At 41.6% G+C, this 18,570-nt stretch overlaps 1 protein-coding gene across 2 annotated transcripts; it reads left to right on the top strand.

The window, feature by feature from the left end:
• The first annotated feature begins 960 nt into the window (after positions 1-960).
• LOC102459047 (cysteine-rich venom protein TEL1-like) lies at positions 961-13,676 on the top strand. Of its 2 annotated transcripts, none has more exons than XM_006137023.3 (8): positions 961-1,101; positions 6,403-6,464; positions 7,171-7,287; positions 7,727-7,814; positions 8,660-8,805; positions 9,934-10,028; positions 10,942-11,030; positions 12,916-13,670. In XM_006137023.3, the coding sequence occupies exons 2-8, from the start codon at positions 6,405-6,407 to the stop codon at positions 13,041-13,043; spliced, it is 723 nt and encodes a 240-aa protein (XP_006137085.2). In that variant the 5' UTR covers positions 961-1,101; positions 6,403-6,404; the 3' UTR covers positions 13,044-13,670. The 2 variants fall into 2 exon arrangements, with proteins under 2 accessions (XP_006137085.2, XP_075779477.1); XM_075923362.1 differs by having other exon boundaries at positions 1,054-1,101; positions 6,358-6,464; positions 12,916-13,676.
• The last annotated feature ends 4,894 nt before the right edge of the window (positions 13,677-18,570 follow it).

The raw sequence follows: 18,570 nt of genomic DNA, 5'->3' as shown, positions 1-18,570 counted from the left end.
TTGAGCAATTGGATTCAGGGCCTTTAGCCCGAGGGTCCTGCTGGCCAGTGTGCTGGAAGGAAAAGTGCCTGAGCCCTTCTTTGAAGAGAATGGGGGAGTTTTGGAATCTGTAAGGGCTAACTAGGGGGTGTTGGAAAGTGTTACAATGATATAGGAAAGACTAGCAAAGGCAACACAATTTCTTCTGCTTGCTAGACAGAGTTTGCTACCCTTTCCCTTCCTGCTTGCTAGGGTAGATAAGGAATGAACAAAGAATGTAACTTTCTAATGAATACTCTGTGTATAAAAGTAGCATTATCTTCCCACTTCCCAGATTCATAAAGTATGCAAACAGGGTCGTGTCTCCCCACCTCTTCTGATTTAGGGAATTTGTGGTGTGAGAACTACATGCTTCCACTAAAAGTGCTGTACACAGTAAATGGACAGGTATAATTCTATTCATCACATTGTTATTTAATGCATGTTTACACCTCTAAGTAGGGCTTAAGAGGAGTTGTAATACATATGTGTATTTACATACTAACCTGGATAAAAGAATATATCTGCGGTTAATGTATCACTCACTCAGACCAGAGTTTTGGCAGAATGAGTATCTACAATAAAGACACCCATCTACTTTATCTGCTTCTGGGTCACCTGTACTTTTTCTAACAGTACTCAAGTTTGAAATCCACTGGTGTAGATGAATATTAGATCCACTGTGATGTAGAGATACTTAAGTGTGTCAACTATTTGTAGTAACCCTTCCTGACATGAGATTATGCAGTTCGCTCTGATTGTGAAATGTATTTATCATGAACAATATATAAGAAACTCAAGTCAGCTTACCTGGAAGTAGAGATTTCTTGATTCTTTCAAAATACACCAAAGAAGGAAGTAAAAATCAAATACAAATAACAAATTTTGGGGGAGTATGTATGACAAAGCCAGTGTGCTATCCAGTTCCAGTTAGGGAATTATTTCACCTGTTGTGACACTGAATCACCTTGCCAAAGCAGGAAACTGGTGAGCTATATATAATGGTCCAGAGAAGCAATCCATTCATCGCCGCAAACTGTTGACAGGCACAGAAGACTTTTCCTATCTGCCCCGAAAGAACAGGTAAGCTTTCTGTTGCTTTATTTAACACATGAAGACCTTGTTCTCAGGTTTTTAAATATAATCTTCTATAGAGAAGACTGTTTGAAATATTAGAGTGCTAAAATGGCTGGATTTTATTTTCAATGAAATGAGGCAAGGTAATGAATAGCTAAAGGGCTAGTTAGCAAAAGTAAGAAGTCTGCAGGGAAGTGGCGTGGGGGCGGGGAGCTGAAGCGCCAGCATGGGCTCCCCAATAGTGGGGAGGCCCTAAGCCTTGGGAGCCAGATCCAGGCAACCCAGAGCTGCATGCAACCCCCAGACCTTAGGTTCCCCAACCCTGCACTACAAGATTGATCTCCAGAGCATCAATCCTCTCATAAGTGTAAATCTTCCCTTTACATTCAAGTTCTTTGTACTCACTCCTGGCTTAGATAAAATTATCCTCTGGATAAGGATCTTGTCTCCTTACATAGCCATAAACTACCCAAGTAGAAATTGTAAGTGTATCAAGAGATAAGTAATAATACAACTGAATTGTGAGATCAAGAGGAAAGCTGTTCAGTTTGTACGAATACGTTAGGCTAGACCAAGTCTTCCCAAGGGAGGGGAACAGAAGCACACACTAGAAGATTTCTGCCTGTAATGCTGAAATAATACACCCTGGAGATATTAAGGCACTGATCCAGCAATGGTGCACATGGATCCATCCAAAGAGGTCAGTGAAGCTTTGCACAGATACAGAGCAGAAAGCTGATCGCACTCTATTTGTACATCACAGCTAGTTAAAAATAGGTAGTGTAAAAAACACACAAATTATCCGTGATGACAAGGGAAGCGGTACTCTGGCAGCTGATAGGTCCAGAAGGGGCTACAGAACAAGCAAAGCTTAGCCACCTCTATGCTAAGCAAAGACATTTGGATTGAAGTTTTTCTAAACATGTATGTAAGTAAAAGTCCCACTGACTTTCAGTATATTACAACAGGCATTTTTGTAACTTCTTCGACTCATGTACAATCAGTTGTATTTTGTTTATTTACAAAATTGATAACAGAAACACTTCTGCCATATCTTTGGAGGACACTTCTCAGCCTTATTTGCAAATTTAACAATATTTAAAATTTCAATGAGTGGGTTATTTCCACTTCAGAACCTGCCACAACATTTATTTTCCTGAGTTTTAATGCCAGCTCCATTTAAATGTGAAAAATGATGTTTTTCACTTGGCTGAGACCACAGTTGTTTCCTGGTTTCATAGATTCATAGATTCATAGACTTTAAGGTCAGAAGGGACCATTATGATCATCTAGTCTGACCCCCTGCACAGTGCAGGCCACAGAATCTCAACCACCCCTCTTAGAATAATCCTCTCACCTATATCAAAGATATTGAAGCATTCAAATACTTTGAAGGACCCAACATGCAGAGAGTCCTTCAGCTGTGATCTGTGCCCAATGCTACAGAGGAAGGCGAAAAACCTCCAGGGCCTCTGCCAATCTACCCTGGAGGAAAATTCCTTCCCGACCCCAAATATGGCGTTCAGCTAAACCCTGAGCATGTGGGCAAGACTCACCAGCCAGACAGCCAGAAAGTTCCCTATAGCAACTCCTATCATCCCTCCATTGACCTATTTCCAACTGATAATGAATGGTCAATTAGTTACCAAGATCATGTTATTTCATCCAACCGTCCCCTTATCATAGAATCATAGAACTGGAAGAGACCTCAGAAGGTCGTCAAGTCCAGCCCCCCGCTCTAGGCAGGACCAATCCCATCTAAATCAACCCGGCCAGGGCTTTGTCAAGCCGAGACTTAAATACCTCTAGGGATGGAGACTCCACTACTTCCCTAGGTAACCCATTCCAATGCTTCACTACCCTTCTAGTAAAATAGTTTTTCCTAATATCCAATCTGGACCTCTCCCACCACAACTTGAGACCATTGCTCCTTGTTCTGCCATCTGTCACTACTGAGAACAGCCTCTCTCCATCCTCTTTGGAACCTCCCTTCAGGAACCTGTTTCATCCAAGATCAGACACGTTTTTGCTTTTAATACTTACGGATAGCTACAAATTTAGCAAAAACACCACCTCCCAAGTGCTGAACGAAATGCAAGAATTTTGTTTATATTATTGATATTATTTCTTGTGTCAATAGTGCTGGGGAAGTCATGCATACTATTACATTAGGAAATAGCAAAATAAAGGTCTACGGTAAGAAATGCATAGTACAGCTTGAACCTCTCTAATCTGGTACCTCAGAAACTGACCGGTGCTGACCCAGAGAATTTATTGACCCAAAGGAGGTCAATATTGTCTAGCAGCATTATCAATATTTCCACTGCTTACTGGGACCTTAGACGACATTTAGGGGTTCATTAGAGCTAAATAACAGCACAGAACACTGAGAGCCAGGACTGGTGGCTGTAAACAAACTTTATGGGGCCACATGAAACTTGGCCACACCCATGATCAGTGGACCTCTGGCTAACCAAAATCATGTAGAAGCATAGATGTTGCCAGACCAGAGAATGCTGGACTTGGGAGTCTAAGAGGGGTAGAGGGGTAGCCATGTTCATCGGTAGCTTTACAAACAATGAGAAGTCCTGTAGCACCTTAGTGTCTGTCTGTCTGTCTGTCTCTCTTTCTCTCTAATCATCATGAACTTTCATGGGCAACACCCACTTCCTCAGATGAGCCGAGACTAGAGAAGTTCAACCTGTTCTTATAGCTTAGTTAACTAAATGCAGTACCATAAAATGTATTACCATGAAAGATAATTTACATCTCTCAACCCTAAGTATCGACATTAAATTGTGTAATGTTTATATATTTTAGAGGTTATGGCCAGATGCTCAGCTAATGAAAACTTGATTCCATTACCATCTTAGGAACTGGCCCATAATAAATCCATATGCCACAGACAGAGATGACAATTCAAAACTTTTTATTTCAAATCTGTATCTGGGGAGCTGAGATTTGAAACTTGGTTCTAAAATTGCATAAAACTCAGGATTAAACTAGTTCAAATGAAGCAGAAACTCTTATTGTTTGCAGTAAGGTCAGCTACCGGAGGATGATGTCACCAGGCCATTATACTATTAGGCTATGTCTACACTGCGAGTTTTTGCCGCAGAAAATATGCTAATGAGGGACTCATTAGCATGAGTCATGATGTCATTAGCATATTTTCTGCCTTTTCTTTTTGCGCAAAAAGAAGCAGTGTTCCTGCTTCCGTTTTGTGCAAGGCCCCTGTTTTGCGCAAGATCCTTATGCCTGTCCTGGAGATTCCCTCCAGCAGCATATGGGAATGTCTGCCTCATTATACCAGGAAAATCTCAAACCAGAACCATCACCACTACACCATCCCACTACACCAAACTTAAAATGAAGTCAACAATATAAGAGCCTGCCTAGTCTGGGGGTTGGGCACAGGGTCGATGGAAGTGAATTCCATCCCAGCCAATACTCAAGCCAGGTAAACTGTAAGCACTGAGAGTCAAAGCCTCTAAGTGGATATTAACTACAATAACAGGGAGTGCCCCAGAGCTAATTGGATCCTGGGCCTTATAGTGATTTCAAAATACTCCCAAGCCCTTTTGGAATTGCACCCAGCTTCAGGTAGAAAGGCAAAGTAAGAAATGCAGTTCAAGCCCACATCCCAACTGCTAAGAGCCCTGTGCAGTGGAAGAAGTGGACAGCTGCCATCTGCAATGGATATGGCTCCACGTGAACATCAAGAGCAGCCCTGCACCTCATCAGCTCATCCTTGGGTGAAAAACCATTGCGGTGTCCCATTCACACAATTACACTATGGGCAAAACTTCTGTAACGAAAGTCCTGAAGCAACTCATCTTTCCTGGGACACAATCCTGACCCAGTCCCTGATGACTGCATAGCAATATACCCGTGGTGGGAAATTACCACTGACCCATTGAACACGAACACCGCAAACACATCAATGAATCGTTAGGTAGATTGTGATCAGTACTCTGCATTTGCACTGGACAGAAGGAGTCTCTTCTCACCATTTACATATGGACTACTCAAAGATGAGGTACCTGTAGGTGTATTTACTTACCCATTTAGTCTGTCTTCAGAGCAGGTAGCAGGAGAAAGAAAAAAGATATAGCAGCTGCCCGTACTCAGTGGCCAGAGTAATGGACAAAGCTGTGGGAGCTGAGAATAGAAGTTTACATTCGTGCTATAGACCAGCAATACATTATTAGGTAAAGAAGCATGGCGAAATCCAGGTAGGAACTGAAGCAGAGAAGAATGTCTCCTAAGGATACTTCTGGGAGCTTATACACCATCCCTTGTTCAGGATTGTATGTGATGTTGTCATCTGGCTGTAAATCTTTCCTTCTGTGCAGATGGCCACCTCCCTGCTTTATATTACAAACAGGGGGCACTTGTGTGAACTACACCTAAGGGGCTAAATTGAATCCACATTTGCACTGGCTTGTGTTGCTGTGCATAGTTCACCCCAAAAGTTTTTCCAGAAAAGCACTGATGATTTTACAGTAGATCGTCAGTGCTTTTCCGGAAATTCAAGAGGCCAGTGTAGACAGCTAGCAAGTTATTCCGGAAAAGCGGCTGATTTTCCGGAATAAGTGGCCAGTGTAGACACAGCCGTATGTGTCTAGCAAGGGCATATTACCGAGTTAGGTAGTGCATCTGGTAAGTCAGTACATCACTTCTGCAGTCTCTATAGAAAAAATTCCTATGGAGCTCGAGGTGGAAGCTAAACCTGTCGCCATGTAATGAAAGCCCCAGGATGGGGTGGCGTCGGTGGTAATGTCTCCCCTTTCTTCCTGCAAGGAAATTTGAAACTCCCTCCTCATTTAATTCAGACCACCACTGCATTAGGCCACGGTCTAAAAGACAGCCCTCTTGTATACCAGCATGTGCAGAGAGGAAAAACACAGGAGGCTGGTTGGTTCCTAGTACTTTTAAAAGTAACAGAGAAAGACAGGAGGCTTTTTCTCTCTAGTGCAGCGGTTCCCAACCTTTTCCAGATAGGAACCCACTTTGACAATTCGAGAAGACTTGGTAACCCAAGGCAATTCAAAAAAAGGGGGACAAAAAGGGGCAGAGCCACCTGGGGAGACACTTTGCAACCCTTTTGAAATGTAATGGTGACCCATATTTGGGTCCTGACCCATAGGTTGGGAAACCTTGCTCTAGTGTATAATGAAGTGGTGTCAAAATCATCCCCTTCCTGAATGAAAATATCCTTAGGTATCTATAGCATATGGCAGCTTATTTTTGCTGTAATAGGTTTAAATACACAGAGAACAAAGGAGGTTGTTCTTCTCTTTTCAGAGATGATTCTGCTCGCTCTACTCCTGGGCCTGGCTGCTGTGCTGCAGCAAACAACCGGACAGGTAAGATGAGAGCTGGGTGAGGAACATGTTTCCAACAAAAGTTAAAATTTTCAAATAGTTTTGCAAATTGAAAATCTGAAAAAAGAAAACATTTGTTCCCATGAGATAAAGCATTTCACTTCAGGAATTTCAGAACTCTCGATTTTGACTGGTCATTTTTTTCAGGTGGGAAAGTGAAATTGCAAAACCATTGAGTCCCTAAAGCACAAAAACAACACAAGTGTTCAAGACAGACTAAAGGCCAAATCTAGCAACCACAATGTAATTAATAAATAGGTGAGGCTGAGCCAGTTCTGTCTTTACCAGCACTGGATTTGACCCAATATATTTTAAAAGAGTTTGTCAGTCTAAAAATCCTAAGATTAAATATTAGCATCAGCGTCTTATTGTAAAATTGGTCACACTTGGACCAGACATGAATAAAATGCCACATATCATAGACCAAAGATATCAGGATCTCACCCATAATTACTGCCTGATTGATAGATTCATTCTGATTAAATTAACTTTAAACATTTCATGATCTGATGTTTATAAGGACACATTAATTAGAATTGATTGTACTGACTTCCACTGAGTTACTGCTGATTTAAGAATCTTTGCAAGGAAACAAACTCTTCCAATATTTTCATACCAAAATGAACTCAATATTTTAGACTCACACAACCACATACAACAATGACTATCGTACATTTCTTTAATTTAGGAACCAGGTTTTGATGCCCTGTCCACTGACAAGGCAGATCAGCAAAATGAGATTGTTGACAAGCATAATACCCTAAGGAGAGGGGTGAACCCCACTGCTAGCAACATGCTGAGGATGGTAAGATGCATTTTGCAAAGTAATCTGTGATGTACCCAGACCCTGCTAATGTTACTAGAGAATTTTCAAGGGCACAACATTTCAGTGGCAGAAAATATGCCATGTGACTCCTTTCTTGCCTAAAATGTTATCCAGCACAGGACTTGTGAAGGGAAGGGAGCAGCTGGATATGATAAATCTTGCAGCTTGTGAATTATGATGGCTCCTTTGGAAGTGAAGAGGAAAACAACTGGTCTGCCAGGTTGTCTTGTGAGATGTTCTCCATGGAGCTAATCACCATGATTTTTAGTTTCCTCCTATGCGATGCAGCCATAGAGCGCTGCTCCTTTTATGATCCAGATGAAAGAGAAGGAATTATGAAGAAAACACTGTTTCCAAGTGTCTGTTTACTCACTAAGAGGTACGCAGCTGAACATCTAACGTTTCTCATTTTATTAAGGAATGGAATGCTGCAGCTGCAGAGAATGCCAAGAATTGGGCAAATCAGTGCACTTTATCCCACAGCCCCCAAGAGCAAAGGACCACTAGTAAGTAAAATGTCAATTTGAAATAGTAAATGCATCACTGAACCATGTATATGAACAGCTTCCTGGTAATATAACTATTTCTTACTTCAGTGGTATTGGTATTATGGTGAATGAATAATATTTACTATTCTGGATGAATGAATTTATCTATTCTGAAATAAGACTGCATCATATTTAGCGTTAAGGAGCACGTTGTGAAGACAGAATATTTCCATGAAATTTTGCAATTTTCAACTTTTGAAAAAACTGGGAACATTTATTTTTTAGAGGAATCTCTTTCTACTCCCCCGTCTCCTACCGTTTATCTGCAAACTTGTCCAATGATATGAATAATTTTGTGTTTCACACTCAATCACTTTTCACTGAGGTCATTTACATTGGTTAACAGTATGATGAATACTGCAGGAATAGTCAGTATTAGACTATTCAGGATACACTGGAGAAGGAACCAAGTTGCAATGTCAAGGAATTGTCTTGTGCTGACAGTAATGGAAGTTTGGGGGATCCTTGGCATTTAGGCAGATCTAGGCTAATTTGTCTTTAGCATGGAGATTTAGACAAACAGCTGAATCGTTGAATACTTCTGAGAACCAAAGGTAACTTTTGAACCTTTGGGATTTTCCCAACGCTATTTGGGGTCGGGAAGGAATTTTCCTCCAGGGTAGATTGGCGGAGGCCCTGGAGGTTTTTCGCCTTCCTCTGTGAGGGCAGGGGACTGGACTTGATGACCTCTCAGGATCCCTTCCAGTTCTATGAGATGGTATATCTCCATATATTATAAAACACTTGCATCTTCTTAAGTCCTTCTCATCAGCTTTTGTGAATGCTTTCCTTTCCATTTCCAGCGGTGGGATGTGGTGAAAATCTCTACATGTCAACTGCACCCAATTCCTGGTCAGATGCCATCCAAACCTGGTACAATGAGGTGGAAAATTTCATATATGGCACGGGGGCAAATCCACCAGAAGCAGTGATAGGCCATTATACTCAGGTAAGCACCATAGCACAACTTGTAATAGTCATGATTTAATGGATACATCTTTGGGCTAAATGATTTCCAGGTGTAGGAGTAATAACAGCCTAAATATATTTAAAAGGAATAAACAGAGAAAAGGATAAGAATTATTCCAACAGAGCAGAAGTTATGGGAGAAATAACAAAATAAAACTGTGGAAACTGTAGACTAAATATCCTGACCAGCATCCTCACAGGGAGGTCTATTAGACCAAAGGAAGTGGCGGATACACTACGATTTGATCATTTAAATCAGCTTGGTCTAACCTCATTTTAAGAAATAAGGACGCACACAATTTTGGCAGAGAGATAGATGAAAGAACCCACCTCATTTAAAGAAGTGAGATCACATTGGCAGGGATACTCCTCTAGATTTTTTCTTGTGGAAGTAATGTTGTTCTTGATGGATAGAAGGCAGAATCAGGCCCTAAATCTCACCTTCTGTTAGCTTTCCTTCTATATGTTCTTCAGACATGTATGCGCATCTTCACATAAATTGGTTATAAACTAATCAAGCTGATTGTCCTACCCACCAGGGAAGAAAGAGAGAGTGAGAGAGAATTTGTTTGTATTTGTATATATTTTGTAGGCATTTGGATATTACTGGAATGGGGCAAGATAAGAAACTAGAGAGATAAATATCTATAGGTTGGTTTACAATTGTTCTGTAGAATTGTATTTCTTAGATTTCAGGACCAGAATGGGCCATTATGACCATCTAATCTTATGAGCTTCATATAACAACATCCAAATATTTTTATCCACTGATTCCTCTTTGAGCTCAACAATTTGTGGTTAAATCAATATATTTATTGTTTTTTTTATGTCCAGATTTAAAGATTCCAAGTGAATGAGAAGGTACCATGAGCTTGGATTCTATCCCCATTACATTCTATATGGCCTTTCTATAAAGGATCAGTAAAACCATGTGAAAATTATATAGATTTTCAGGTTATTTTTTATAGGAGGGACCTTTTAGTCAGCCAAATGTATAAGATCGTGTGCCAAAATCTCGACTTCATACTAACGTGTTTTTAAATGTATATTTTATTATATTGAACTATAGAGTCCTTCATATTCATTCATGTATTTATTCTGTCTCCAGGTGGTTTGGTACAAGTCTTACCAGATTGGATGTGCAGTTGCTTATTGCCCTGACCAACCATTCCAGTACTATTACGTTTGCCAGTACTGCCCTGCGTATGTATTAACTATGGATTTCATTGATTAGTGGAATTCCTTAGTGCTTTAATTCATTGGAATGACCCAAGAAACTTTCATCTACACTGCAGCATAATCTTTAAGCATGCTTATGGGCAGAGGGGACAATTCAGGAATAATATTATGCAGGAATTACATTCTGAAAATATAGGCATCCACCAAACCCTCAATAATTTCCCAGTGAGGTCTGCTCTGATGAAAACTCTAAGCATTTTTCTTAACAGCTGGGTAAGTGAAAAAGAAAATACTCCAATTTCTAAATCCTTAGGGGTCTGTAAGAAACTTTCCCTATGGAATGTTAACTTGCAGAGTCTGTTGCATCTTCCTCTGAAGTAGCAGTGCTGGTAACTGTGAGTCCTCTCTTCAGGATGGCACTTAAGTCCTTGCACGTATCGTAAGCAATCTCTCCTTCCCAGTGAAGCCAATGAGTGAGAATCTCAAAGCAGTGCAAAGGTTTGGCCACACATCTTTTGACACATTTTAATAGTGGCATGTTGGCATATGAAATATCTGTGTGATGCATACCACACTGTAGCCAGAGGTGTGTTTGCAGCACATGTAGATACAAAGGTACTCATTTGATTCTAGCTTAGCTTGTAAAATCTTGCAATGAGCATATGATACAACAGGCATCAGCCCAGGTGGTATAAGGCTGTCTGACACCGGAGCACCCTTATTCACTTTTGCAGACCCATAGTATTGTCATTATTTTAGCAGGGTAGGAAGGCAGCTAGGTACAGGTAGGGAGGAGAGATAGTACATGTAGTGAGGGGATGTCTACAGTAGCTGTAAATCACATCCCAGACTGCAGTGTAAATTTTCCTGCATATAATGGAAGATGTGCACTGCATGCTGGCTTTACATCTTATTCTCTTTCATTTTAACATTTCAGGGGGAATATCCAAGGCAGAATAAACACACCGTATCAATCAGGGACACCGTGTGGCGATTGCCCTGATGCTTGCGACAATGGACTATGCAGTAAGTTTTAACAGAATTTAAGTATGGCAATGGTGAAGTTGTCATTTATTATGACAATGTTTAATTCACTTGGCCGGAAAGATTTGGGGAATTATCCCCTCAAACATCTTGCCTATGGAGACTACCCATGGAGCCCTTACTCACCCTCATTGTTAGGCATGTTATATTGAAACATGAGCAGGTATAGGTGCTTATGTAAATGCTTCTGAGGAGGAGGATTGTTATCTTGCGAGGGGACTGTCATCATGTTCTCATGTCCCCACCAATGAGAATTCTGAGGAGGACATGAAGACAGGTTTCTCATATGTCACATTTCAATATAAAGGAGAATGGGATTGATTGTTTTGCATGTCCTCTCAGGATAGGACAAGAAGTAATCATCTCAGTGAGTCCTCACAGCCAGGGCAGCGGGGCGAGCAGCCGGGCGGGTGGGCATCAGGCAGCCCGGGCCCCTGAAGGCATGGGGTCCAAAGCAACCACCTTGTTCACCTTGCCCTAAGGCTGGGACTGGTTAGGTAAGTATATCAAGAATTGTCTAGGAATACTGAATGCTGCCTCAGTCCCTTCCATCCCTGCATTTCTGATTTTGTACTGAATAGGCCTTTGCCATTACTTGCATGTATTATTTTGTGATAACCCTTATAATCCATTATTGTGGCTGCGACCCTGTTGTGCTAGGAACTACATAAATGCCTAATAAATAGTCCTGTTGAAAGGAACGAGAGAACTTATGGAATACGTTATACAGAGAGATTACATAGAGAGATGTATCTATATATATGCTGCTTATTAGGCATCCGGAGATCCTTATCAATTTCCCCATCTCCACTCGTCAAAAAAGAAAAAGAACCTTGTGTCAATGTTAAAAATATTTAACACCTACATGGGCTAGAGGAAGTTCCCACAGAGAATTGCTTCCCACCAACCAATTCATTCAGTCCATAAAGGAAATGACATTTTCCTGTTGTCATTCTGAGTAATAGCCTTTGGGCCTCATGGTTGAACAAGTAGCTGTACTCCCTTCAGAAGAACTATGTTTTCCACCACGTGAGTGAGCATCACACATTTTAGCCCTTTGTATTTCATGCACCAAGCACTTTGCCTCTGAGCAACAAGTTTATTCTAAGACTCCTCAGTGACTCTCTACCTACAGAAGCTGCCAAGTGGTGTGTGAACCTCCTTAGACAGAGAGAGGAGGCTCTCATCTCCGCCCCCTGACATGGTGGAATAAACCACTATTCCAAAATGTCCCTTACTCCTCATGGAATGAGGTTTACAGGAATGTAGGAATAGTGCACCTGTTATTTTGAAAGATGTTTTGAAATAATGGGTGTACTGTCAAGATGAGGAATAGCTATTCTGAGATACCGGAAATATTCTAAAATAGCACCGCTGTGTAGAGGTACACAAAGTTAGATTGTTCAAAGTCACTAAGCAAAGCCACAAGAGAGGTAGGACAGTTACTTATGACTTCTTTCTCCTGGAGTACCAGTCAGATATAATGGTACTCTTCACAGAATACACTAGGTTTGAAATCTGGATAGATTATTCTTCAGACAAAACTCTAATGGGAAATAGTAAAAGAGAACTGATCTAGTTTTATTACAGGGAGACTGACCACCAAATCAGATTTGTCCATCTTGTAATTATATTGTAATAAGCTGTATTAGAACAAAGTATTGTTCCACGCGACAAAATGTGTGAAACTAGGTGAGCAATTTTTCTGTTAGACTTTAGCAGTTTTACTGGTGAACAAATAAAAGTGAAGAGAAACAAATACTCTGATGCATACTTACTCAATCAAATTAGGATTTAAAAGAAACAGCGTCATGCATTTCCCCTTCCTCTTGTTAATGCCTGATTTCATGCTCTCTTTTATTTTCAGCTAATCCTTGTACATATGAAGACGTTTACACAAACTGTCCTGATTTAAAAAATTCCCCCGGATGTGAAGACCCGTTTGTCAAGGAAAATTGCCTTGCCTCCTGCCGTTGCAACACTGAAATAAAATAACAACCTCTGATTCCTCCGTTCATGGAAATTCTGCTTTTTAATAACAGAACCTTTTAGAAAATAAGGGTTACATTTTGCATCTTTTAGATGTGAATTCCTGCTGACTTCAATTGGGTTACTCATCTGAGTAACGGCTGAAAGCTCTGACCTTTTACCTCATGTTATATCATGCTTTAATTCTTTGTTTCAAATTGTAGTAGAGTTTTCTTCCATGCCTGATGTTCAGCATTTTACCAGTTTAACTTGTACAATGTTGAATGAATAGATTTGAAATCTCATCGATATCAACATCATCCTTTACCAAATAATATCTACTGGTGTCACTTCCTTCCAAGAAACACTTGTGAAGTTCTTATTCTGTCAACAATCCCAGTGAGACATTGACTTCTCTATCATTCATGAGAGCCACCTTAATGTACAATCAATGGGATCAAATCTTTTCTTAAAAGTAAATATAGCACAAGGAAGGAAGGAAAGAAGAAAAGACAGAAGGATGTATTGTGGGACAGGGGAATATTCTCCTAATAACAAATACAGAGCTGTCATCTGACTTACTTTCAAATATTTTGTCATTTCTTATTTGCTCATTAAATTACTCATTCAATGCTACAAAACTTGTTTTGGCTTTTATTATTTTTACTTTGTGTAAAATACTTTTTAGTCAACTACAAAAAAGGAGTTATATAAAAACGGAAATTAGGACAAATTACAAAGGATGACTATAGGCAAACAATACAGGAATGCAGTGGCAAGATTAGAAAGGCAAAGGCACAAAACGAGCTCAAACTAGCTACAGGCATAAAGGGAAATAAGAAGACAGTCCATAAATATATTAGAAGCAAGAGGACGACCAAGGACAAGGTAGGCCCATTGCTCAGTGAGGAGGGAGAAACAGTAACAGGAAACCTGGAAATAGCAGGGATGCTTAATGACTTCTTTGTTTCGGTCTTCACCGAGAAGTTTGATGAAGGAATGCCTAACACAGTGAATGCTAATGGGAAGGAGGTAGGTTTAGAAGATATAATAAAAAAAGAACAAGTTAAAAATCACCTAGAAAAGTTAGATGCCTGCACGTCACCAGGGCCTGATGAAATGCATCCTAGAATACTCAATGACCTGGTAGAGGAGGTATCTCAGACTTTAGCTATCATCTTCGGAAAATCATGGAAGACAGGAGAGATTCCAGAAGACTGGAAAAGGGCAAATATAGTGTCCATCTATAAAAAGGGAAATAAGAACAACCGAGGAAACTACAGACCAGTCAGTTTAATTTCTGTGCCAGGAAAGATAATGGAGCAAGTAATTAAGGAAATCATCTGTAAATGCTTGGAAGGTGGCAAGGTGATAGGGACCAGCCAGCATGGATTTGTAAAGAAGAAATCATGTCAAACCAATCTGATAGCTTTCTTTGATAGGATAACGAGTCTTGTGTATAAGGGATGTGGGAGAAAAATCAAATAACTCCAATTGTGTCTAAAGGGGGGACTGTGCAGAAATCAAAACTCTCTAAAAGAAAACTGCTGTAAGGGTTAAAAGCTTTTCAGGCCTCTCTCCCTGTAACAGAGAGAAATCAAATTAACTCTAATCAAAGACCCTTGCAAATGCCTATCTCAAATTCATGGATACTCCTAGTCTGTCACAAATTATCATGTATACTCTTATCTTTGTCACAGTTTGCCTTGTAAGACTACTCACTCCACATTCTCATGTGCCTTTGTTTTGTAAAACTTACTTCTAGCACTCCTGGGGTGAACAGAAGTCTCAGAGTACTTCTGCTGAGACTTTGATATGTTAAAGAAAAACAATCAACAACTGAACTGTCTAAGCAGTCTGTATAAAGGATACCTAAACCTGTATCTCAGGGCTGCTTTCACTCTTGGAAGTGACAGCCTGCATGCATGCATCATAAAGTTTTTCCTTCTAGATTTCTCTCCTGCCTCACTGATTTGACCTCCTGCCTCGGACCCTTCTGGGGACTCTGTACCCCAGGGGAGCGAGATTTCCCCCTCAGGGAGAAGCGGTGGATGTGGTATACCTAGACTTTAGGAAGGCATTTGATATGGTCTCTAATGATATTCTTATCAATAAACTAGGCAAATACAACTTAGATGGGGCCACTATAAGGGGGGTGCATAACTGGCTGGATAACCATTCTCAGGGTATGTCTACATTACCACGCTAGTTCGAACTAGCGGGGTAATGTAGGCATACCGCACTTGCAAATGAAGCCCGGGATTTGAATTTCCCGGGCTTCATTTGCATAAGCGGGGCGCCACCATTTTTAAATCCCCGCTCGTTCAAACCCCGTGCCGCGCGGCTACACGCGGCACGAACTAGGTAGTTTGGACTAGGCTTCTTAGTCCGAACTACCGTTACTCCTCGTGGAATAGGGCTTTATTCCGGAGGATCGGGCCAGTCTAGACGCTCTTTTCCGGCTTTTCTACAAGCCAGAAAAAAGTGGCAGACATCTTTATTTAAATCCCGCGGGGGATATTTAAATCCCCCGCGGATTTCCCTATTACGAAGTTTAAAATTAGCATGCCCCTTTCGGAAAAGGGGCCAGTGTAGACGTAGCCATTAAGTTTCCAGATGATACCAAGGTGGGAGGGCTTGTAACTGCTTTGGAGGACAGGGTGATAATTCAAAATGATCTGGACAAGTTGGAGAAATGGTCTGAGGTAAACAGATGAAGTTTAATAAAGACAAATGCAAAGTGCTCCACTTAGGAAGGAACAATCAGTTTCACACATACAGAATGGGAAGCAACTGACTAGGAAGAGGGGGTATGTCTACACTACCCCGCTAGTTCGAACTAGCGGGGTAATGTAGGCATACCGCACTTGCAAATGAAGCCCGGGATTTGAATTTCCCGGGCTTCATTTGCATAAGCGGGGAGCCGCCATTTTTAAAACGCCGCTGGTTCGAACCCCATGCAGCGCGGGTACACGGGGCTCGAACTAGGTAGTACCGGTAGTGTACGAGGTTTACCGGTAGTTCGGAATAGGAATCCTAGTCCGAACTACCTAGTTCGAGCCCCGTGTAGCCGCGCTGCACGGGGTTCGAACCAGCGGGGTTTTAAAAATGGCGGCTCCCCGCTTATGCAAATGAAGCCCGGGAAATTCAAATCCCGGGCTTCATTTGCAAGTGCAGTATGCCTACATTACCCTCCTAGTTCGAACTAGGAGGGTAGTGTAGACATACCCAGGGTTAGATAAATGTCTATCAGGGATGGTCTAGACCAGGGGTGTCCAAACTTTTTTCAAAGAGGGCCAGATCTGAAGAAGTGAACATGCGTGAGGGCCGTCCCCGCACTCTCAGCCCCAAGGCGGAGGGCCCGCAGGGTTGGAGGCGGGTGGAGAGCGCAGGGCACGCCGGCCTCACGGCGGCCCGGGGGCAGGGCAAACCCGCAGCCGAGCGGGGGAGCGGGGCTGCGGACGTGCCCTATAGGGCAGGCTCTAGGACCGCGGAGGCCATGGGCGGCGGCGGCGCGGCCGGAAGCGGCACGCTGGGCGCGCCAGTTCAAAAGAGCGCCGGGGAGCCAGGAGAGGGGGAGGAAGCGGGGGCCATATTAAATCGGAACACGGGCCTCAATTGGCCCGCGGGCCGGACTTTGGACATGCCTGGTCTAGACAGTGCTGAGTCCTGCCATGAGGGCAGGGGATTGGACTTTATGACCTCTCGATGTCCCTTCCAGCCCTAGTATCCTATGATTCTATGATAACACTGGCCCTTTATTTGTGAACTTCAGATTTTGTTGGCATTATTTTAACTGAGTTTGCTATTTTCATCCCAAAATTATTTGACTTTTTCTATCAAAACAATGACACCACTTCAAAATATTAAGCAGTGTTATAAATCTTCTCCAGTGGTTCTGGGCATAGTTTCAGGTATACTTTAACCAATCATTCTACTGAAATGTAACTAATTAATCCTAACATATTGTAACATGATCATCTATCCAGTTATATCCCACCACCTTACTTGGTTTACACCCAGAAAAATTAATTATACATGAGACAGGATAAAAAATCAAAGAACCAGACAGAGCCATGAAGATAATAACGAAGCAATAAAGAACTATGGATTTCACAACCCCAACTACTGATAAGTGGGTCCTTGCCAGACAGAAAGCTAGCAGCCTTAGTTTCCAGGCTCTTCTCTTCATCTGTTCAAGATGACTGGTTTGGAATGTGTCAAGACTAGCTTCCTGCTTATTGCTGTCCCTGATGTTTAACCAAAATCCTTAGTTCAAGAACAAGGCCTCAGACCATCATATTGTGATTTTGATTCCTTGTTTCTATACCCCTGTAAAAATACACCAGAATTCTTAAATTATAGGTCATATGAGGCAGACCTGAATATCTAGATCCTAACAGGCGCTGTCCTCAGGTATGGACAGATGAAATAACACAACAGAACATTGTGGATATTCATTTGGTACAGCCCCCAATCCTGCTGCCACCTAGGCATGTGCTTAACTATAAACAGCAGCTCCTAGGACCTGGACCTTAGCCTAGAGACAGTTAGGCATTGTAGCCTGTCCTCCAGATGTTGGGTTGGGCATTATTCCACCGCGTGAGTCATTGGGTGCAATGCTGTGCCACACAGACTGTGTAAGGTGCATACCAGGCCAAGTCAGAGCATGATTACGACAACTCTAGTCAAGCCAGCAGGGAGTCTGTTGAACATGGTTGGGAACTGCTAAGACTTTTGCTCCATGCCAGACTTTCCAGATGCTGCAATAATGAGCACAGTGATTGAAACACTGAAGCATCATTTTTTGCTGACTAATCCAAATTGAGAGAAGAACTCATTTTTGGATCAACAGATAGTCCTGTGGCACCTTAAAGATTGAATAGAATATATAGAATCATGAGATTTCATGTGTAAAAACCAAATCATCTGATGAAGTGGGGATTACCCACGAAAATTCATGATTCTATATATTTTGGTTAGTTTTTTAAGGCGCAACAGGACTATCCAGTGTTTTTAAAGCGACAGACTAACATAGCTACCCCTTTGTCATTTTTGGATGTCATCTGTTATGTTTGAACCCAGTAGAAAGAGTCATAGAGAGACAGAGTGAGCTAATTGAAACTCAAATGTCTGCTTTGCTGGCTTTAATTTTCCGGCAGCAAAACCGATACTAACACAAAAGTGAGTATTTGTATTGAGAGGAGAGCACAGAATGCCCAGATATTTAAATGAACACGGCATCAGATTTCTCCACTGTATTTTAGAAGCTTCCCAAATATGTACATGGAGACTTTGATGGACCAGTAAAAGACATTTGAGCACTATCAATAGTGTTTACTGTTGATAATCATACTTATTTTTAACAGAAGCCAAACTAATAGGCATTTTTGCAGACCTGTACAGCCTTAGCATGACTGAGCTAGAAAGGCTAAGCCTCCTGCTCAACCTCCCCTCCCTGATGAAATCTCCTTTGGATGTGGTGAGGTCCTGGTTTAGGAGAAAAGCAAGACGCTTTTATCTACATTTGCCTTATGGGATGTGTCAAGGGCCT

Source organism: Pelodiscus sinensis, chromosome 3, assembly GCF_049634645.1.
Source record: "Pelodiscus sinensis isolate JC-2024 chromosome 3, ASM4963464v1, whole genome shotgun sequence".
Classification (NCBI taxonomy): domain Eukaryota; kingdom Metazoa; phylum Chordata; order Testudines; family Trionychidae; genus Pelodiscus; species Pelodiscus sinensis.
The sequence above is the reverse complement of the archived record's forward strand: the minus strand, read 5'-3'. Positions and strand labels throughout refer to the sequence as shown.

Bases quoted from the DNA above. Each gene is read 5' to 3' on its own strand.
- LOC102459047 (XM_075923362.1), top strand. From the start codon at position 6,405: ATGATTCTGCTCGCTCTACTCCTGGGCCTGGCTGCTGTGCTGCAGCAA. The intron at 7,815-8,659 runs GTAAGTAAAATG...TTCCATTTCCAG, and splicing joins CCAAGAGCAAAGGACCACTA to CGGTGGGATGTGGTGAAAAT. The intron at 11,031-12,915 runs GTAAGTTTTAAC...TTTTATTTTCAG, and splicing joins TTGCGACAATGGACTATGCA to CTAATCCTTGTACATATGAA.